Source organism: Triturus cristatus, chromosome 2_1 (assembly GCF_964204655.1).
Source record: "Triturus cristatus chromosome 2_1, aTriCri1.1, whole genome shotgun sequence".
Lineage (NCBI taxonomy): Eukaryota > Metazoa > Chordata > Amphibia > Caudata > Salamandridae > Triturus > Triturus cristatus.
This window is the reverse complement of record NC_140581.1, coordinates 1,059,711,208-1,059,735,002: the sequence shown is the minus strand read 5'-3', so window position 1 is coordinate 1,059,735,002 and position 23,795 is coordinate 1,059,711,208. Positions and strand designations below refer to the sequence as shown.

Sequence of the window (23,795 nt, the reverse complement as noted above, 5' to 3'; positions counted from 1 at the left end):
CTGTAGTTGCGATAAGGTTCCCAAAAGCTATAACAAGGAAGATGGCAAAGGCGATGCGATACTCCTGAGACCTTGGGGAGGCTTTGCAGCAGCCCTGCTTCACGCAGCAGAGGTGGATGCGCCGGCTCCGATCTGTAGGGGGAGGATGCGATGACTTTGGCTTTCGTTGCGTAGGTTTCTTAGGGGGAAGCTTCACGCACAGGTACGATGCGACGATCTTCAGTGCGGCGCGGTGCGCGGCGCAGCGCAGCGCGGACTTCGGGTGCCGCAACCCTCGATGCATCACAGGACGGGACTCTGCGTCGACACACGCAGCGACTGGATACTTTCACGCACCGGCAGTGGTGCGGCTCTCAACTGGTTCTGTGACGACCCTCGCAGCGCCAGGAATCTTCACGCACCGGGACGATGCTCGACGCACTCGGCGATGCGGGGACTCCGGGTGCTGCGATGACGCCACGATGAAATTTTCCTCGCACTCTCGTTCTTGCGACACGCAATCGGATGATGCATTGGGTACCAGTTACTCTTTTTCACGCTTCTGCTTCCCAGCTCCCAAACACAGCAAAACGACCTCCTGAGGCCCCAATACTGGGAAAGCACTCCAAGGCAGGTCAGAACTCCTTCAGCAGAGTTCCAGGGGAGCTGGTGGTGAAGTCCTTTTGTTCCTGGGACTTCTTAACAGGGAGCCAGCTTTTCTCAGGCCCTTGGAGATCAGAATCAAAAGAAGGGGACACAGCAAAGTCCTTCCCCTCTCCTTGGCAGCAAAGCAAAACAGCAAGCAGGCAGTCTTCTCCTCTTCAGTCCTTTTCAGCTTTCTCCTTGGCAGAGGTTTCTTCTTAGTTCCAAAGTGATCTAAAGTTTAGGTGTCTGGGGTCCTCTTCTTATACCCCTCCAAGTCTTTGTCTCTCTGTGTTCCAGTGGGGGGGATTCCCCTGCTCAAACCGGTTCCTGGGTGTGCTCTGCTCTGGAGCACCTGGTTCCTTTCAGAGTGAGGGGCAGGGTCGTTAGACGCTCAGCAGGAGGTGGAGCCTTCTTTGTGCCAGCAGAGGCAGAGTCCTCAGCCTGGCCAGCAGGGGGTGGAGCCAGCATTGTGTTGGTCAGGGGCAGCCCTATTCAAACCCAGGGACTACTCCTCCCACCCATCTAAAGCAGATCTCCCTATTCACCCTGCTGCTGACTCATCCAGGCTCCTGGAGCCACCTAGCCCATCACATGACACCAGTCAGCCAACCAGCACACAGGCACACAGGAAGGTTAAACAGGAGAATAGCTACTTTCTAAAAAGTGCTATTCTCACACAGTGAATTTAAAAACCATCTTGCTAAAAAGATGTATAATTAAATTCTGAACACAGAGATACCAAACTTGGATTTTCTATCTTGCCCTTATGGGAAGATAGGCATGTAAACAGCCTTCCCCATTCTATCCTCTGGGCAAGATAGCCTCTCAGCAGTGAAAAACGAAAATGGCTGTAATTCACTACCAGGGCATGTTACACACCTCAGTACATGCCCTACCTTTCAGATACACTGCACCCAGCCCAGGGGGGTACCTAGGGCCACCATAGGGATGCCTGACATGTACAGAAAGGGAAGGATAAGGCCTGGTCAGTGGGTGCACTGGCCAGGTCGACATGGCAGTCCTGGACTGCACATAGGCACTGCAAGCAGGCCTAAGACATCATTTTAGGGCTACTCCTGTGGGTGGCACAATCAGTGCTGCAGCCCACTAGTAGCATTTGAATCACCAGCCCTGGCACACTCAGTGCACTTTACTAGGGGCTAACAGGTGAAACAAATATACCAATCATGGATAACCAATCAATATAACAATTTATACAGAGAGCATATGCACTTTAGCACTGATCAGCAGTGGTAAAGTGCCCAGAGTCCTATTGCCAACAACCATGGGTCAGAAAAAATAAAGGAGGAAGAAGCAAAAAGTTTGGGGATAACCCTGCAAAAAGGGCCGTTTCCAACAGTCTGCCTTTCTGGATTCTCCGAAGTAGTAATGTGGCGATATCTTTACTATCTTTGCATACCAAAGAAGGATTTAAGTGAATAAAATGTTTTAACAAATTGGCCCTTAAGAGACGGACTCTCCAGTCTCAGTTAAGTCTGTGCTCCAAATATACTGATGTCTCTTGAACCTGCTCTCATGTTTCCTTAGTCACTGTTGGTCAAGTGTGGTGGCGGCTCACCTCCAAATGCCACCAGGTGGTGCAGACCACCAGAAGGTGGAAGGCAAACTCCACTTTGGTCTGTTCATCAGTCACCGCAGGAGCGTGCTTGCTGTAAGTCATTCAGCAATGGCCCGTAAGCTTCGGGTGAGTCCTTGGCAGGCTGTTTCGCTCCAAGGATGAGTCCACAAGCATGAGTGTGTGCTTTTAGGAATGGGAGGGTAGCGCAAGGGTCTCTGGTTTTACTTTAGCTTTGGCGCTGGTTCTGTGGCTAGTTAATAGATTGCAGCGTTGATCGCCACAGGTAATTTAAGCGTGAAAGTAAGAATACTCGGTTTCTCTGTTGAGAAGAAACGTGTCAACTGTGATCATTTGATTGTAAAGTGAGAGGTCTATGACTGGGAACAGGTCATAAACTAATTTCACATACAGTAATCTCAAATAAGCTCGCAGAGACAAAACGATTCAGTAACTTTATGCTAAACCCTGAACTGATTAAGTTATTCATGGAAAATACGTGGACTACTTAGCGCCCGGGTTGGTTTACTCCAGGCCTCAACTCATTTTTGTGTATCCCTTCACCTCAGCCTCTACAGTTTGTTCAATTAGTCGCCTGTTTCACACACAAATGTGAGGTACGGCACAGGAGAGAGGACCAAATATATATGTAGAGACTTGGGGGCAGATTTACAAGGAACTGGCGCATCTGCATAGATGCATCAGTTTCCTTGCGCCAGCGGAAAATGTCCTTGCGCCACCATGGATGAACTGTATTTACAATACAGTGCTCCATGGCGTAAGGATTAACAGATGCATCAGAAATTATGATGCATCTGTTGGCCCAAAAGTGACGCATTGCTGGAGTTGCTCATGAAACGGTCACAAGTCCAGCAATGCGCTACAACAGATAGATGAGTCCCATTCCAAAAGCCCAGCATCATTCCTTACGCCTGGTCTGAGCAGGCGTAGGGATTTTGACGCAGTGAAATGTTATAAATTTCACTGCATCAGTTCTACATGGCGTTTTGCATGGTTACGCCCATGCTGCATACATTTTACCCAACGCAGTTATAATGTGATGCAGGGCTCTACAACGTAAAGCATCTCCCTAGATTCGTCACATTGTAAATTGGCCGCATTTTTTGGCCACCGTTGCGTCAAAAAAAGTGACGCAGTGGCGGGGCAAGGGGCTTGTAAATCTGCCCCTTAGTGTTGTAGAGACCACGGTGTACAAAGAAAAATGAACTAAGGACACACATGATTCAAATGTACTCCCAGAGCATTGTATAACAGAATTAACTTCTATAGCGATTAATAGACTGGACAAGGATTCTATGTGCTCTGATTTGCTTCATGTGTCCTACGAGCTCTAGGAAGCGCATGGTTAATGGGGTGTGGTTTGTAAATTGGCCTATGTGGGAAGTGTTGGGTGTGTCAAGGGTTGGGTGTGTCAACCAGAGATGTGCTCCAATCATGGTGCGGCAAACAGGTAGCTGCACGTAGGTATTTAGTGTTGGGGAAAACTAAGAATAGACATGTTCACAATTGATGGTACCTACCATCATTTGTAAAAGTAGTCAGTGATGTGCAACATATGTGAGATTAATCAGCCAAGCTTTCATAGCTACCTAATACGACAATACCAGAATATAACAGCATCTGAGCCGGAGAGTTCTCCGCATTGCTACCAAGCCACAAATGAGAGGGTAAATATTAGCCATCAGGACTTGGAATTATAGACATGTTTGCATTTAGAAGATCTTCAGGAAGCAACATTTCAATGGCCTGTAGTGTTGCTGTTAAAAAGCACAAACCAAACGGAAAAGGAAGGTCTTTTTTGGAAATGTACACACTTAAGGAACTTACCAACTGATCCTTAAAATATTTAAGTTCATTTCGATGCAAAATAAACCACCGATTCTTCCAAGTCTGAAAGAATGTCACAAAACACAAGAAACATGCTTTAATTAACAGTTGAGTAGAACATTCATGTGTAAATTAAAATGCATAAAACTTGTTAACATTTAATGCTTATCATTGTGTGAATGAGGTGGTGTACCTCATTCAGAACTTAATAACTAAAGTATTTAGTGAAGGTTAATTTCAATATTGTTCTTCCGTCTGGATTACATCGAATATTTGCTTTTCAGAATGTATAGACAAATGCCCATTTCCACTCTTAACAGCAACTATGCCAAATCATTCACCCCCTCCTCAAAGAGCGTGTAGGCTGTTAATTAAAAACGGGTTTCCAGCTATAGTCTGTAACCAGCATATGAAATCTATGCGTTTGAGCACATCGCACAAAAAACAAAAATCTAAAAACGGATATGTAAGAGGGCAATTCCACATATTGATTTTAACTTTAAGAGGGACGGGGAATTTAACCCTTGCACAGATTGGAGGACAAGGAAACACTACTAATGCAATGGGCTTTCCAGATCTGTAAAAGTAGAAGAAAGGAATGGGATGTTATCGTTTAAGGACGAACACCCAGCATGAATTGATGGACAACACACAAACTTGGACATTTATGGCTATTCTTATAACTTTTGCAGGTAGTTCTGAACCCTGGCCAATTTGCATCTACCATAGGCAGGAATTCTAGTCATTCTAAGGCAGAAAATTGGCAATACCCTCATAGTTCAATATAGTCCTCGAGAAGTTGGTTCTTTAGAAGGAAAATGTATTACTTGTGCAAACAAAACGAAAAAAAGTGCAAATGCATCTTTTGACATAATTCATGCAGGTGAACATTTTCACGTCAGTTCTCCAAAAATACATTTTCAAGAGTGTGCATAAAATTCTTTGCGAATGACCAGAAATTCTGAAATGGAATCCAAGTACAGGATTAAAGCCACGGGAGAAACATTCTAACTTTTATCTGGGCTGGATGTATCCGTCCTATATTTTTTATTAAATGAAAAGTACGAGTTTCCATTAAAATAAAACGTCTATTCGACAACAACTCAAGTTACAATACAAGTCAGGATATTTTACTTTCGGAAAAACAAATTGCTTTGCTTTCTAAACTGTTCAGGAAGCAAAGAAGCAACCGTGGTGGGAACAGGTTTATGTTACTCAATATACAGGTAACTCCTGCCTTCTGCCTAAAACAAAAACAACACAGAGTACAGGCGTTTCACTTTTCTTCCTTGTTAGTGTTCTCGTTTTAGAGTACATCTTAAATACCTGGTGGTTGACAAGTGTACATTTCATCATATTTTCAAAAAACTGTTACAAAATGTATTGTGCATGATTAGAACATTGGAATGTCGAGCACTCCATTGAATACGATGGAGTGCTCCGTGCTTCAACGGGCCGGTAAAAGCCTGCAGAGCAACATTCAACTTTGTGTTTGTTCACAGCAGTTACTATGAACAAAGAACTCTCTGAGTCCGAGGGGATTTGAACCCCCTCGGGCTCAGAGAGGCCTTTGTTTTATTTGTTAGAACATTCTTCCCTCTAGTGGTAGACTGTTCTAATAGCCTTATAGCCCTTCGTAGCTGGGCTTTACCGGCTATCAAAGTTTCGCTCCCTTGTTAAAGGCCCTCGCCTTCGGCTCGACCCTTTAACACTGGAGCAGGCCTTTAATGGCCAGTATAGCCCGCTACGGCATGCAATAAGGCTATATTAATAAAAACCTTCACACATACATGACATCATATGCATCCATAAAATAAGTTAATTGAAATGTTAAAGGAAAAAAAAAAAAGAGACTTAGCAGACCACAGAGGCATAGGCTTTAAAAGTACAAATAACTTAAAATCAGAAAAGCATTTAAACGATTAAAATGCAGAGCAGGTGCCAATTAAAGTACGTTGTGTAGTTCGTAACTTACAGTTTGATTGATACTTTTAGACGAAGATCAAGGACAGTGGAGCCCACAAGGTGACCAGTGCTTAAAGTCTAGGAGGGTGGTAAAATTTAGCCTTAGAGCCCGACGTAGCGTGCTCTACCGGCCATTAAATGACCGCTCCAGCTTTAACAAGGGAGCTGACCTTTAATGGCAAGTGAAGCCCGCTATCGAGGGCTTTAAGGTTATTAGAACATTCTGCCCTCTAGGGGCAGAATTTTCTAATTTGAAAAAACATAGGCCTCTGAGCCCAAGGATCCGAGAGGCCTTTGTTCACAGCAACAGCCAGGAAATGAAAAAACATTGGAATGTTGCTCTCCGGGCTTCTACCAGCATTAGAAGCCAGAGCACTCCATTGTCCTCCATGTAACGCTCAACATTCCAATGTTCTAATAGACGTTATACGAAAGCAGCTGCAGTTAAAGTGGGTTGTGATGTTCATAGCAGCCAAATAGAATTCTCAAACAAATGAGCCCTCAAGGTCATGCTTAATGCTATTCAAGACGGTCCAGTAGGTGAGAGGCCTCTTATCACTAAAGCCGGCCACTTTCCTTAGTTTGTTTTCTACTGCCTGTAAATATTTTGCTGTCCAACTTATTGATTGAGGGTCTGGCATGAAAAGACATGTGCCAGGTATAGTGCGTTGTGCAACTGCGGGATGGGGCAATAAACCAGCTGAAATGCACTCTTCAAATAGCCTGGCCCCTAGTAATAAAAGATAGGTAAAACTAAAGGGAGCCAGGATAGGGACTAGCAGGACTCAAATTAAACAAGCATTTGCAATGCAATAGGTCTTGCATTATTGTGAGTTTCGTATATGCAATACCTTTTGCATTACAAATGCTAGTTTGAAATACAAAAACCCATGCAGCGCTTTAACTTTAATATCGACTGCGCCCCTCTTTTTAGATGAGTAGTCTCTAAAGGAAGGTGCATGGCCACCGTTAAGGTGAAATCCCCGCATGGGGCGCTTTTACAAAAAAAAAAGCATTTGTTCTTCAACTTGACATACAAATGTTTTTTTGTAAAAGCGCCCCATGCTGCGCTTTCACTTTCATGGCGACCACACCCCTTTCCTTAGACTTGGCTTGTTTAAGAAAAGGGGTGCGGACATTAAAGTGTAAGTGCGGCATGGGGTAATTAATTTTTTTAAACATGCGGCTGCGTTTGGCACGGCCAGTAAAGAAAAGTCACGGCCACCACTATCAGCATGACATGCCACGCTATGTAAAAAATAAAATAAAGCTGTTGCAAGTGAGCGTGTCAGCATGCGAAAAGCATTAAATGAAATAGTGCTCGGAGGTTGTAATTAAAGCCTACCAAGCAACAACACGTGTAAAAGGGGGTGTCCTCAAGGGAGGTTACTAATGAAGACAAGGCGGTCCTAACAACCCCCTTTACAAATCAGAAGCCAGCATTTATTAAGGACAATGACGCAAGCCACTGACAAATATGGGCGGAGAGTGGGCGGGGTTTCAAGAGCATACTCTCATACAGCTTGCCTCCCTGGGCAGCGCATGTGCTGCCCAGGCTCGACCTAAAAAGCAGTCCTTTAGCAGCCTGGCCGGGTGAGAGTGGGGGGTGCAGTATGACACATGATACAGTCTTCGAACAGCCTTGCCCTTAGGGACAGAGAGCAGAAAGGAGACCTATATAAAAATCACTTTGATGGGTGCAAATAGATGCTAAATGGTCTCAATAATCACTTTATGGCCCCTATACAGGACAGCTTCAACCTCCTCATTGAAAATGTAGAAGAATTGAACTGTTCGGATGGTCAGCATGAGGTTTTGACTTCTTGACAACCACCAGAATCTCATCCATTGTTCTGATTTCTTTGTCAGTTGCTCCAATGAACACTGTCTGATAAAGTGCAGCCATCTTTCTGGCACATGGTCTGCTTGTTTCCTAGATAAATCCACTGCTGTGGGGTGTTTCAATTTCATTTCTACCCAGGCGCTTGAATATATCGCCATCTTTCTGCAGAATATCTTGCTACCCCATCATGCTTTCAAACTAGGCTTCCACCAGATACAAATATACTGCTTAGTTGTGCCCCTTGTAGTCACCATTAGAGATGCCTTCCCTTTTTTTAATAAGGTTAGTTTAAAAATACAGTGTACGGTGCGGTCTTGTTTGCTTCGCTGCTTTCTTTGCTTCAAGATTTTTGTACAGCCCTATCAAGTTATCTTTCAGCTACTTCAAAGCATTTTGAAATGGTACAAATATCACAACTGCTATCCAAGTCACATAAGTTAGATACAAGAGGGCAGCAGTACATGGACGGTGCATCAAGTGACTCAAAAAGGTTATCAATGACGTTGTTGCAGTGTGCCAAAAAGAGACGACCGGACTCATTAAATGGAGGTAGATAAAGGCATTCCTCTGGCCCTCATGCTGAATGTCCAACAAACCCAGATGGTAATGCATACATGAACAGACATCACACCATTTCAGGTGTCTGAATGGCGAATAGGACACTAAGGGCCTGATTTACGTCTTGGCAGCCGGATTACTTCGTCACAACGGTGACGAATATCCTGTCGGCCAAAATATAAACCCCATTATATCCTACGGGATTTAGATTTCAACAGATGGGCTATCCATCATCGTTATGACAGAGTAACCCGTCCATCAAGACTTAATCAGGCCCCAAGGGCCAAATTTATCAAGGTGTTGAGTAGATTTTACACCACGTAATGTGGTGCAAAGTGACAACTCTCAAGATGCAATTTATCAAGCCATGCAAGGCTAGCTTGCATGGCCCTGGGTGGGTTGATAAATCCAGGTTAACGCATTGCAGCGCAAATCGCTGCATGGCCTCACTCTGCCACAGGAAGGGGTTCCATGGTGGAGCCTGGTCGTTACAACGCAAATACCCATGGATTTTGAAGCATTCCCAGATTTACCATTACTGTTCAACCTGGGAATGTGCAAAAATCCTGTGCCTTCCCTGGAGAGGAGTAACGAGGAGAAATATCTTAATTTCTGCTCGTTTTTTCCTCTTTGTATGTGTGATGCAGAAAAAAAGAGGAAAATGTCTCAGGGAATTATTTTCCTGCACAAAAACAATCCAGCCTACAACGCAGCCACCCTTGCACCATTAAACAAGAGTGCTTGCATTGGCGCTAGGCAGCACATTGTGCACCAGCACTGGGAAAAGGCAAGAATGCTCTGTGTTGTGTTAAATACGGTGCATTCTTGCCATTTCCCAATCATGCAGTGTGGCGCAGCAAGGTGACTTCCTGCGCTTTGTCACTTCTTCATAAATATGTCCCTTACAGCGTTCGTTTTCCCCATTCTGACATTTGAAATATGTGCAGTTTGACCTCAGGAGTTGCATCAAGTTTTACCAGGCAAAAAATGCGTGGGCAAACGCCCGCAGTGTGCACAATAAGATCCTGTGATTTGATTCCAATTATATAACCTTCAGTCTCTCACCACTACCTGGCTGTGCCCTAATACACCCTATTGTTTTAGAAAAATTGTCTTTTTAAGGATCTCTCTCCAACGGGTTTATTTTCGGATTTAATGCATTTTACTCAAGAGTACAACTTTACTGCGAGTAAAACATGCGCCAAGCAGAACGTCATGTTCCAGCCATGTAGACAAACACCAGGGGCTTGCTCCTTTTGGCACCATACGAAGCCACTTTCCTGATGCCTAAAATAGCAGTTTATCTCTCCGCCTTGCTTTGAAAGTTTTGTTATCTGGGTGCGTTTTGTTCCACTTGTAATGTTCCAAACTCTCAGTCTTAGTTTCTTCTAAGGCAGCTGCTTCCCACCCTTTGAGTACACTCTCGGCAATGCTAAATAGATTTATTCTGACTCTTACCTCTTTTGCGCTACAATATCTCCACATTTTTAAACAAATAATGAATCTGTGCAAACTCACGACTGACTCTGCAGTGGTTCTGAGATTCTAGATTCTTTTGGTCCTGGATTTTTGGAAGAAAACCTAGGAGTCCTTGGCTAAACCTTTATGGGCCTTCAAGAGACATCAACATTTGTTTCCAGATCTTCTTTACCCTCTTTCCCCAAGTCCATTCAAATGCGTGATGGACATTGACATCCTCCGATCCAGAGTGCCAGGCTGCGTTGGACTGTGCTTTTGCTTCGCTACCCTGGATTACTGCTTGGACTTGCTTGAAATTTTCAAAGATGGACAACTCCATGTGTATCTTAGTTAAAGGTTTCAAGGAATCCACTCTTTTTGATATTTTGAGCCCTTACTTTGGTATACTATTACCAACCATCATGTACACTTTTTCAATCAAGTGATATTGAGAGGTTTTTTCTTCTCTGTAAGGTCACTCTTTGGTGAAAGCGTATCTAGCGTAGGTTTTGGAGATCACTGTGCCACCAGCAGTCAAGTTGCACCTCAACATTGAGGATTAATAAGGGCAATATGCCTCAAGCTTGCATGTGCTCCTGTTATTATAGGGCATGCTGTAGAAGATCAGGTGGACTGCAACCTTTGGACAGGGGCCCAAGGTTGGTTTTCACATGGTTGGTGCATGCCCTAATGACATAGTACTGAACATCTACTGGCACAACAATGGAGATACTCACCTGCAAGTGGCTTCAGTCCTTTGATGAATGCGTGGCTACAGGGAGAAGTTCTCCCCCTCTTTCTGATGAGGCCAGTAAGCCCAGCAAGTGGGGATTAACCTTATTTCCAGATATAAAGTCAGTATAGGGCTTGTATTTATGTCTGTTTTATCTTCATCACTTATGTGTTGTAAATGTAGTCTGGATTCAAAACTACTGACAGTGACACCAATTATTAGGGATCTCCCAGTCCTTACAAAGGTTTTCTAACCCTATGGGCAAATGTGAAGGCTGAAACGTGTTGACTTGAAAGGACAGTAGTGTAATAATTTCCCATTCCATTCAACCATGTTATTTTAATATTGACTAGAAAAATTACAAGACACAATAAAGTATGGATTTTTCTTTCCAAGACAATTTTATTCCCTAAAACAGCCACTCCAGGTCCCAATACATAAAGCAAACAACATTCAAAAAGATCCCACTAGTGTGGTAGAGCACATTCCGACAAAAAGTATGTCAAGATGCAGAGACAGATGGTGAAGTATGCCACAAATGGAGGGCGGGGGCTATTCTTCCAAAATATTTTTTTCCTTGGTGTATCTAATGCATATACTACCTAAAGTAACCATAGTTTACAATAATGTTTTATGTGGCATATATATTTCCAAGGGAAGATGAACCAATAGCTTTTATCTCCTCTCTCCTCCCCTTTTATATGTGTATGAGCATGCCCGTATACCAGGGCACATTTTCATCGCAACAAACCCCAAGCCCAAGGGCCAGGGACAGCTGAAGTAACATCTGAAATGGTCAAGAGCTTTACTGTTTTATCAAATGGGCAGATGGGGCTACATACCAAATAAATTCAAGGCTGGCATGCTGTGAGTGACTGGATCGCAGGAGGAGGCATGACTTTGTGGTTTGTGAATGAGGAGTTAAAATGGTGCCTCTGCCAAATAAATGTGAGACTGGCACTGAAGGGGAGACTGGATCATTGACTATCACTCACCTGAAATGTAATTTTCAAACAAATTGAAGGTAACAGTCTTTTTAAGAAAGCCACAGATCATTTCATAGATGAGGAAATTAATATTATGTGGTTAAAGTATTAGCTGTGAAAAACTTATCTGACATGAACGTTTTGGGAATTTATATATTGTAAGCTTTATAAAATTGTATTAACTATTTCGTGAGGTTTCCATAGTAAATCTACCCCTTGTTGTTTTGATCACTTTTGTCTTTCTGTGGACAGTGCTGGGAAGTGTTGAAAGCGGCCTGGGAGGATACCTTTAATTACATTGTGTCCCTAAGTGAGTGGCAGCCCTCCTGGGCACAAACCTTAGCCCCTTGCCAACCTGCTCTCAACCCATGGTGCCGGTAAGGGCTGTCTCTATGCACTCTAAAATAACACAAATAACATACTGTGTCTTAAACATGCACAAACTAAACCATACCTTTACTCGTCCACCTTGCTTTATGAGGTATCCTTCTTTTGTACCGAGCTGTAAATCAAAAAACAAAACATCTCAGGTGAGGGCTTTCAGCATTTTGTCTCCAGGCATGCTATCTCGGGCTCCCAATGTGTATGTCGACTCTCCAAGAACACCTGTTACAAGAGCCCAAGTGCACGTCCCTCAGTTAATTTAATAACATCTGTCACAAACACCATTTTGAGCAGTAGATATTATTCACAGTAGAAGCTTAAGCAGGAAGATCTATTTATACAGCTGAAGAACGGGCAGATACATTATAACAAGGTCTGTTGTCACCGCAAACTGAAACATCATATTGTGGTTGAGTGAGCAGGGAACGTGCATTCCACTCGAAAACAGAGCTTGGCAAAGAGGCAAAAAAAAAACTAGAGTTAAGTAGTGACTTCAGAATATTATTAGGAAAATATACAACAAATCCAGCAGCTCGAGGTGGTGCCAATGTCTCACCTCAGCAGGTGCCTGGCATGGTGCCCTCCAAGATATTTGTTGGAAAACAACAGAAGAGTGAGGAAAATATGAGGGTGTACGTCCCCTTCCCCAAACAAATTATACTATGAACAATGTGGACGAACCCATAGGTAAGTGTTGCCACTTATATAGACTCAATATGATGTTGCAGAGTACTGACATCAAATGGATTTGTAAGAAGAACCCTCACCCGCCAACCTAGTTGGTGGCATGCCTCATCATTAGGGTCCCTGCTGGGCTGTCGAGTACAACCCAGCTGTGCTTCAACACCTGACTACAGCGGAGCGGGATTTTTTGGTTGTGCAGTGAGGTAAGTGCTAGGTGGTGAAAATTAAAAATGTCTCTAAGAATGCCCACTTGTAAAACCATATTAAAAGGGTCTTATGACAATATTAACAACTAGTAACGGGATACAGTGAAGATAAAGTGTATTACTTCAACATCCGTTACGTGTGGGTCAACATGTTTCAGCCACTTAGGGTAGTCATATGGCTTTCTTCAGGACCACTGTGCATGAAAAGAGGAGTTGGCTACAAAAGTGGAGGTAGCCACATGAGTGATATAACAGCACACACGCTAAGGTGTGCTGTGAAAAAGTGGGAGAACCATACTTACGGGCCCACTTAATAGTTGGCAAATTTAGCCAACTTAAAAAGATTTTATGGATCCTGCAAGTGGGAGCGTACTGTAGTCAAACATTTGTCAAGGAAGGGCTCCGCGTATCAATCCTATCTGGTGCTTGTCAGGATCCCGCCATTACATCTTTTTGTTTTTCAAGTTAGAATTACACAGTTGACACTCGGACTTGATAGTTTGTCACAACTGCTGTTTTTGAGTACTGACCACTATCGATACATGTATACACAGCAACAGTTTAAAACTGAACATCTCCAAAACAGATGTTCTCATTGCCACCCCAAACAGGTGTTGTGAAATCATCACTCTACCTGGCCACCCTCTTACGATCACTGCGCCTGTCAATTTACAAATAGGAAAACCTTGGAGTCCGAGAGGACCAAAAACCAGCAATGGAACACCAGGTCATAGTGATAGTTAAGACAGACATGTTCCATCTACTGACTCATTTCAGTACCTAACCTATCTGCAAAAAGAGCCATTTCTACACTGGAGAAAAGATGTCACAAAAGACAGGCAGACATAGATTAATGAAAACCCTTGCTACCACCCACAGAGAATAAGTAATTGCTGGCAAAGTAAATCATATTTCCAAAGCACAATTCCAGAGAAAAGAAAAAGAAGTAAATCATTTTCAAAGCAGTTAAAATGTGTGAACACACTCCAAAACCCACTTCAACCACATTCCATCAATAAAGACCACCATCAACGCATTCTTTATTAAGAACATTAAACAGTTCCACAACACATTGAATCCAGGATTCACATTCCCATCTTTCCTCCCACACACTCAAGACACACCATAACGCTGATATTCCAACCACTCATATTGACACACGTCCCTAAATGCAACCTCGGATGACAATAACCTCTTCCCAGCTACCATCTTTAAGTCACTCGCCAACAAAGAACTCTTAACCATTCTCTTTGAAGTAAACACTCCCCTCACCTAGAGACACTTCCCAGCTTCTAGTGTCAGGTCCCCTGCAGAATGAAAAATGCAACCCTCATTTGCAGGAAGAAGCTCCCTGCATACTCAATAGATGTGACTTGTTTCTACTAGTAGCACTAGACACATCTAAGGACTTCTGCAACATGAACCATCAGGCACTGCTCAACACCGATGATTATTCCTAAGCAATTAGAATTATCCAAATGGACCCCTGCAGACAGTCCTCACTCTTAGTCACATGTGGATTTCATTTTCTCACAAGTGATGTTCTGTCGTTCCATAGGACCTTATGGGCCCACTCTGCTAGCCATGGACCGCCCATCCACAAAACACAGATGACACCCCCTTCTCCATATAAGTATTATCACTCATTCCTTGATGTCTATATCATACTTAAAGGTGAATCCCATTAAAAAAAAAAAACTGGTTTGTGCTTCTTTCCAAAAGCTCAAGTAAGCAGCAAATCCAGTTATAGCTGCTACCTATGGAACTTGAAGGATTTACATCGTACAACGTACACGGATTCTCCCAGGTTCTACATTGACAGCCTCTTCTCTTTCAAATCCTACATATCTTAGAAAATACATGGTTACATGTCCCAGCTTTCACTGTTGCACAGATTAAACCTTTCCTCAAACAAGGAGACTTTACTACAACTATTCAAGCTGGTCTGGTAGCACACGGACAAAAGCAATGATACTCCTTGCATTCCTGGTGCATCTCTGTAGCCCATGAAAAGTGTCCACCTCACAGTTCCAGGCTTTAACGACAGTGATAATTCAGTCTTATAACTCTTATTTTGGACTGTTTTGGTTACCTCTACAAGTCTCATTGCATAAAATTTTATGTTGGCTAAATGACAGCACTAACTGATACAGAAAGTGGCAGGCTTTGGTGATCATGAGGCAATAGGAAAATATAAAGCCAAGAAATGTCACTATGCACCTGCACTTTTAAAGCATTTAACCTGTGGAAGAGTACTCCCTCCTACCCAGAACCGCCACATCCCTCTTACTATCCAGAAGTTCTTGCAACACACCTCTTACTAGAGCACCAAGCATCACCCCTTCTTAAATACCCTAAGTCACTAAGAACCCAGCGGTCGCCACATGGATTCTCTGCTCCCTAACTCTCTCCCTTGTTACTTCTTGAACTATCATCAGATAATCAGATTATTTTCTTGTAATAAGAGTAAAGGCCTTAATCAGGATTATGAGTAACACCGGACACCCAAAGAATAGTAACTGTTTTGGAGGTCCCACTTCACCATTAAGGGGGTGGGGAGGTCCTAAATATTTCATGCAACAGCAATGTACCCACTGCTTAATTTGTAAAAAAAAAAAAAAAAAAAAAAAAAGAAGAAGTGCCAGGGCTCTCGTCAGGAGGCCATTGCAGCTTGCACCACACATTGCCCCTTCTATGCTGCAAATGACAGTAACAACACAACTACTAACCATTGCACTCGTACAAGTGTGAAAATTCGGACTATTTCAGGGTCCCAAAGCTATAAGAATGGCTTTGGCAGCAGTCAATGGTCACTTTTAATGGATTAAGGTGCAAATGTGGCAAGGGTTGGCAGGAAATGAATTAACTTCACATTTATGGGGGAACATTGCACTACAAAAAAAAATGCCCAGAAACACTGGTGATAGGGAAAGTCGATTCCATTCATACAATGGCATGTTAACACCCGCTTTCTTAACCTTGTAGGTACTCATTAAATTAATTATTGCATACACCAAATACCTTAATTATGTTTCTTGAAGGTGATTATTGTACTATAGTTTTATTGTACTATAGTTTCCTGGATAGTTTTGAATCCCCTATATAGCAATGTCTTCTCCTGCTTCCATCATGACTTTGGGAAAGAGGGGACGAGACTTCCCCTGAAAAGGTGTCCTGAATGTAGGGCCCACAATTTATTCCCAAGTGAGAATTATATGTTTATGGAGTGCTGGGATAGATAGAATTTAGTGGTAAAAGACCTTATGGGCAACTTACCGAGGTAGCATTGGCGACAAGATCGGTTTCGGTTTTTCCTGTCATCATGGCTGTGTGAACCCGTATGGACTCGTAGATGGACGGCTCTTCCACTGCCCGGGGATACGGATGCTTTAACACGATTAAAGTACCTACAAAAAAAGAAAACAGCAATGAGGCAGTATCAAACAGGCAGTCTTACTTATACCTCTGTGGGTATCTTCACATAGCATGTCCTTTACGATACTATATTTTGAATTATGAAAATGTACAAAGTCTGAATCACATATTTCGACAGAAGCAGCACAGATGGATTAAAAAAGTCACTCTTCCAAAAACAGAAAATTGAACTTCCACAGGATTTGGAGTTTTTCTTCACTTTAGAATTTTTCAAAATCCCACCATTCAAGATTGTGTGAATTGGAAGTGGTATTTTGCCCTTGTAGATGCAGTCATTCCTGCACCTGTGGTACGCCAATAGCCTTTGTCAATTGGGCATCTACGCGATTGACCTGGCAAAAGTATATTTTGCTCCGTGCCAGTATAGATGATTGAGTGAAGAGGACTATGTTTTTTTTAACCAGCTTGACATGTTGGAACCAAATTGAATGCCTCATCATAAACCATCAGCACAGAGTGCGAGCTATTATACTTGCGGAGGGATTTTTATCGAGAACAACCTGCACGAATCAAAGTTTTCGCTTTTGCCCCTTGAATAAGCAGAGGGTGGTATGGTCCCAAAAGGAGTGAGAAGACCTTCCCATAATAAACTACCATGAAATATCAATTTATATTCTGCCATTAGTTGGTAGACCATATTTTAAAAACCGGGGCCTTCCACAAACACAGAAGTAGGACTACTCTTTTGACATATCGGACTGCTCACCAACAGAGAAAGCATAGGCAACGAGCGATAAACAATTAAATACGTTTCCAAACAATATCATCAGAGTTCATTAAACTGCTTCCGCTAAGGGTTTGCATCTAATCCTGTACTGGAACAAGTGAAAGATTGCCTCTTTCTGTTCAGAAATCCGGAACATTAGCTAAATGTATTGAAATTTACCAGAACATACAGTGAAAGACTGTCTCCTTGTCATCTTAGCCATTAGTTAGTCTGTAAACATGATGGGCTAGCAGTGAATACCAGATCAAGGACTTGCTTCTTTCCTATGATAAATAATGGTGCCTACCCAGGAGTCACATAGGCTCGTGTGCCAGAGGGAGCAAACTAACTTTGAACAGATTTCACCATTTTACCTAGTGAAATCATCAGCATAACAGCTGTTCTGTGTAAATCACTAAATTCCTTTAGCAGTTGTCGCATTGTTGGTTTGCTCAGTTACCGAAATCCTCAAGCTTCACTATTGATCATACAGGTCCGATTTTCCCTTTGCTAGACCCTCCTAATACTCAGTTTCACTTTTATTCCTTCCACATAGAATGCATATTATTACGTCATAAGAAACGGGACACATATAGAAGGGGTAGTCTCTTTTAACATATAGATTATTGACTATTTTTATGCAAGTTAGCAAGTCAACTAGTGCTGTAACCGTGTTAGACTGCACTTCTCTGAGCCCCATCCCAAACCCTCTGCCCAAAGGCGTGAACAGATAGTCTTATAAAAGGGAACGCAGCCAGGCTGCAATTCAAAAAGAAAGAACAAAAAAAGAAAGAATCACGTTACCTGTCTCACTTCCGATCAGTGGTTGGTTTGCAAAATGTTCGATAAACTCCTGCAAGGACGGGAACTCATTGAAGCCAAATTTGAAAGATGACCCCGTCCATTCGACTTTAAAGTGCTTGACAGAATTTTTTGCTCTGGTAAAACAAAGTTATAAACGGATAAGTACCAGGGTTAATATAACATGCAGTATTTGTATTGCAACACATTAATTTTATTTCGAAAGCATAAGCATCCCATGTTCTAAAACCTTGGCCTGCCTGTTCTGTTTGGATTTCCAAGTATGACCCAGCTTAGCTCAGTACAAATGCACATTGCCTACTTTATACAAATGAGTGTGTGGCAATTAATGTGCTGACGATGAGACTTCCTAAACAGTGTTTAACCTCCCAAGGTTTTACCTATCGTCCTGACATTGCTGTACTGTGACACAGGCTCTCTTGATCAACAAGTCCGATTGGCTCATAAAATTCCCTCCCAGCAAGGGCACCAAAGTATATACATTCTGTATTTCAGGGTCATGGGAAATACTCCCAGTTACACTATCAAGAATGAATCTATCTCCGCCTCTCCGCTCTTCCCAGTATGGTCACCGGGGGTCCAGGCCATGTTGAAGACAGCTATGCTGCATCAAGTCACTTGTTGTAGCTACCTGACATAATGACGGACAATACATGACACACCACTTGCTCCTCTGGTGCGATCAGAGCCGGCTTTAGCACTGGTGGCACCCGGTGCGACAATCACTTTTGGTGCCCCCACGTCCCCTGACCGCCTCCTTGGATTCTCTCACTACCACCTGCAAAAGTTTCCCGCATCTCTCATAACACAAAATAATGCTAAACCCAGCGTCCCCTGAGGTCACAGAGCCCCCCTCCAAAGGTCAGCGCCCAGTGCGGCCGCACCAGTCGCACTGCCCTACACCCGGGTGCGATCATCCAAAACATTGTTCGAATGGAACAGCTTTAAAGCTCGTCTCCCAACCACAGACCTTGTCCAATAGGATCACAAAGACATCCTGAGTAGATCACCTTTTTGTTTTGCGGCCGATTTGTCAACATCTTTTATTTGCCCTTGTAAGCCCACCTGCTCAACGAGACATAAGCTCTTCCCAGTATCTTACGTTATAATGTCATACAAATTCTTTAGAGCTCTGTACAGGTTTTCATGCAGTCTTTTAGCTACAACCATCCAAAATATTCAATGAACACGGTATTCTAGGTCCTTTCTTTTAAGTCATAGAATCAATAGACTCAGGGCCACCCGTGGTGGTTGTCCACCCGCTGTATTACGACCCTGGCGGTGGAACCACCACAGGACCTCTGCTACCATGGGATCAAGCAGTCAGAGGCCATAATATGCTGGTGGTGCAGCTGCTGCGGCGCCAAGCATATTATGAGTTTCCTCAATGCCCTCCTTTTCACGGCGGTGAGCCTGCCATGAAAAGGGTGGCGATGAGGAAACTAAGGGGGCCCTTCAGGGACGCCTGGTGCCAATGTTCAAAAGGGTGCATGCAGGGGGGTGCATGGAGTGCACCCTGTCTGATGGCACCCCATGTTCCTGAATGGAACGCAGTGCACAACATTGTGCATTTCGGTTGCTGCCGGAGCTTGCTTTGGCGTTTCCATTGAAGTGCCTTTTAAACGCTCATCGCCTGGGACTGCCAAAGCACCGCCCGCCAGACCAGGAGAAAACTCCTAATCTGGTGTGTGTGTGGGGGGGGGGGGGGCAGGGGGGGGGGTCGGCTTTCGTGGTGTTGCAGCTGGGCACCGGGGAGTCAGCATGCTGCAACACTGGCAAAGTCATAATTAGGCCCTTACTCTATGACAAGGCGGCTTTCAACTCTGACCCTCTAGGGGACAGTTACTGATACCACACACCTCCTTGACCCTAGTCTCTGATCAGTTTTGGTCATGCGTTAATCATTCAAATATGATTTCACCCCTCACTGTAGCTCAACTTCCGTCTCTGCAGTGTAACACTCACAAGTGTGTTCATCTACTGTATGTATCAACATAATGGTTTACCTGCTTATGTGATATTCCATTTGTATATTGACATTCTGTCTTGTGAAAACCCTGGGGGATCTAGCCAAGTAGCGCATAATACTTGTTGGCTACAATAGTTACAAGAAACTAATCACAAAAGGTTTCTATTTAAAACTAATTTGCTCTCTACGACTCTACACAGATAAACCTAGATGCTTTGCTTGAGCGTATTCCAAGATCTTGCATCTGTATAAGGCGATGTCTGAGCTCTTTACTTATTACTTAACTGTGCTTGTCCTGGGGATAAATATCGACCCACAATAAAGTTTGTGGACACTCACTATAATACACTACCTCTACCTAAGTAGGCATTATTTGGAATATCTCCACAACCTTATAAAATGCCTAAGAGCGTTAGAGGTTTCAGGAAACATATTCTACCCAGGGGGAGCCCTGCTACTTACCACTCTAGCTGACAGAAGCTGTTTTGAACAGTGCTGCTCCAACACTTTTATAAGCTATGAGAATAGTTTTGAGATTTTTCTGTGCCGTTTTATTCATTTCACATTTATTTTTTGTAACATCACTTCCTGTAATTTAATAAAGCAGATTAATTAGTTCTCACTGCTAAGAATTCTCAAACCTGGAGAGCTCTGCAGCAAATAAATAAAAGTGCAGAGCATACATAAACTGCAGAAAAACGTATAGTGTGCCATCTAGGGCAAGCTGGTTGTGTGTTGTGGCTATTCATTCATTTAAGTAAAACTGGGTAAGTGCAGAGCAACCCAAAGACACTAACTGCCTGGAGAACAAAAGGACAAACTGTCATCAAATGCCACGCCGCGCCGCACCATCACGGTTGTATAGGGACTAGCACGTCGGATAGAAGAACATCACGTCAGGTTATCTGTGAGTGTTGTAGTGTCCTGCAGGACACACCATACAGCAGCCCTTCCCTACAGGCAGTCCTACCACACTCATCCAACACAGCCGTCACTGGTCAGGTGACCCTGTTAATAAAAGAGCCCGGGTGCATGTGCTTGTGGCCAATTGCCTACCCTTAACGCTAGTGTCCTCCTTTTGCTGTGCATGTGGGCCTAGGGTCCAGGACACTACTTTGGCGACAAGGGAGGGGGGGGGGGGTCTAACCCCACCTGCCACGTTGGGAGGAGAAGAGACTGCTTAGCTACCCCGCCCCCCCCCCCACACCCTGCTGCCCCAGGTGCCATCCGCGTACAGTGACCAGTCTGCAGGCAGTGCAGCCAAATGATGCAGAGATATGTTGTGCCACTCTGGGAGGCCTTGAGGGCAAAAAGGGTGTTGGACTGCAGCGCCCCCATAAAGCTGCTCCTTGGTCATGGTGGAGCACTGTGATGAGAATTTTCCTAAACCCCTACTCACTGGTGTAGGTTTAAGCTAAGTCCACTCGGAGCGAGAAGAGAGGCTAGGAAGTTGATTTAGCAGGAGTGCAGAAGTGGACCCAACCCATCCTGCTTATGCTCCTGGGGCGTTTATCAGGGTCTCACCACTGTCAAACATGGAAGGCCCCAGTCTTCACAGAGCCCCCATAAGCAGGGAGTCAGCACAGTGTGAGGCACAGAGGAGAGCGCCCAGCCCGAAGGAAGGAAGAAAATACGGCCAGCACAGGTCGGTTCGCTGCACATAGCAAACGACTTCAGGCCAACCGCGCTAATTAGGTACTGTGCTGCACAATGGCTGAGGCGGTTCACTAGAGGGCATGTGTGACTTATAAGACACAAACAAGAGGGGAAGGACCAGGAGCAGCCCATGCTCAGCCAGTCAGAAACTGGCCCCGTGCTGGTTAAGCGGAGAGGCTGTACCCGGCTTTTACACCTGCGACCCCTAATGGTCACCTGCCGTCACCTCCAGCCAGAAGTGACGCTTGCCTCCAGCAGCACTTGACGTTATTTGCTTGAAAGATGAAGGAAGCCGAGGCCAATCTAGCTGCGGAATCCTCGGAGCGTTTTCCCTTCCTAAATGGCACAGACCGTTCTTAAACCCTCCCGCCCATGGAGAAAAGAAGGGAGCAGCAGCTCCAAGAAAGAAGAGTTACCGGCCTGCCAGTGCTTGAAGCGCTGATGATGCTGCAGCTACCCACTGGTGGAGGTGAAACGGAGGTTAGACTCAGCAGGACAGAGAATCATTCTCCGACATAGCGAAACATAAACCCTAAAAGAAAAAGCAGAAGTCAATCCTGCTCCTCTAGAAATACCCAAGCTGAAGCCGCAGGGATAATAAGAGACTCTGTGACTCCCATGAAAATCCGGCAGCGCCAACCAGCAAGATGAGAATAGTACAATCGACATGAGCAAGAGCGGCTACACCGTGGGCACAGCCCATCAACGAAGTAAGACACCATGGTTACTCCACTTGAACAAACCCAAATACTCAAGGCAGCAGGAGCAGTTCCCTGCCCTTCCATTGTCACTGAGCCTATTGAAGCCAGGACGCCCCTTGCTGGCCGCCTGCTGCCACTACCATGAAGAGGAGACACATCCACCCCGAAGTGGTGCCCGCAAGAGAAAACATGCAACACATGGCCAGGCGCACCACAGCACCAACGGGACAAGGAGAATTGGATCAGTAACTGCCCGGATCACCACCAAGTCGAAGCCCAACACCAGAGGCCAGTGGTCAGACTACAGTGACAGTCGGCCACAGAGAGGCCTTGTTGATTTATATCTGAAGAAGGTCCATGCCGCTGCACCCAGAAGAAGAGACTCGCAATGAGAAGTTTCAACTTCAAGAAAGAAAATGCATGCCAAAGCACCAAGGAGAAAGAGGAGAAGGAAGTGTAACCTGCTGGTTTGCACTGATGAACGCGATGACTGACCAAGCCCAGAAGGAGGGAAGATCAAGAGTGGCTGGCCTGGAAGGCACGCTTGACTGGGCTTCAGCCACAGATGGAAGGCTTCCATTCACAGGAAGAAGCCACCAAGGTGAAAAAGGGATGGCCTGGCAACAGCACGGCAGGAAAACAGGAAGTAAGCCGCAAGAATGCGCAAACCGAGTCTCCCTCAGACCCAAGCCCAGCGGGAGAACTGGAAGTAAGCTGCAAGCAAGCGCAAACCGAGTCTCTGTCCCAAGCCGAGCTGGAGACCAGAGAGTAAGCGGCAATCATGCACGAAACCAGGTCTTTGCCCCATGTTTCCCCTCATAACTGTCCAGTCATTGTAACCGGCGTCTCAGCAACACAGAATATCCAGGCTGAAGGATACAGGTGCCTCTACAAAGAAAGAACGTAAACACCTGGTCACCATCACTCCAAGTTGTTGATAACCCAAGAAGGAATGCCCACGACCATCAAGGCAAGTCGTCGCCACCTGTCATACATGCTCACCTCATCATGCCAGTATTCGTCTTGTGCGACATCACTTCCATCGCTGGAGAATCGAACAATCCGTGTGGAGTCCAACAACGCTATCAGAACTATAGACAAGAAGTACCAATGACAACTGGGAGTGTCAGTTAGCCAGAGACTACCTGCTCACCCTACCAGCACCCTGATCCCAGTGGCAAGAGTGATTCCTTACCAAGACCCATCTACCCCTGCGGTTGCACAAGCAAGTAGGCAGTGGCTCCTCACCAGTATTGCACCGGCCCAGATGCAGCACATACGCAGCCCTAGTGCAGGTCACATACATCCCATGGAAACCCATCCAAGGGGCCTCCACAAGAACAAGAGATGGACTTGACACTGCCTCACCATTGCATACCAGGAGGTGGCAAGGCCTTGCAGCGGTGACCTCAAAAGCTTGCAGCATGACAAAACTGTCTTCAGAGAGCCAAGCAACATCACCATAGTAGGCTTCATGATTGATGCTTCACAGAGGGACCCCCACAATGCTGTTGAGGCTCCTGGTTTTGAATTGTTGCCACCAGCAATCCTGAGCGTTAGTAGAATGGACCAACTCTACAAAATGGGCATGACTCCAGCCAGCATGTGGCAAGAAGGCTTTGGACTTCTGAGCCAGTGTTC

The 23,795-nt window shown here is 44.6% G+C and overlaps 1 protein-coding gene across 1 annotated transcript in view; it reads right to left on the bottom strand.

The window, feature by feature from the left end:
* DAPP1 (dual adaptor of phosphotyrosine and 3-phosphoinositides 1) overlaps positions 1 to 23,795 on the bottom strand; it is a 189,496-nt gene that overhangs the window by 27,548 nt on the left and 138,153 nt on the right. Inside the window, exons 3-6 of the mRNA XM_085635785.1 lie at positions 17,811 to 17,944; positions 16,142 to 16,272; positions 12,046 to 12,093; positions 4,049 to 4,111 (exon numbers count right to left, since the gene is read on the bottom strand). Of these exons, the coding sequence (XP_085491911.1) occupies positions 4,049 to 4,111; positions 12,046 to 12,093; positions 16,142 to 16,272; positions 17,811 to 17,944 (376 nt within the window). The remainder of the gene's footprint in view (positions 1 to 4,048; positions 4,112 to 12,045; positions 12,094 to 16,141; positions 16,273 to 17,810; positions 17,945 to 23,795) is intronic.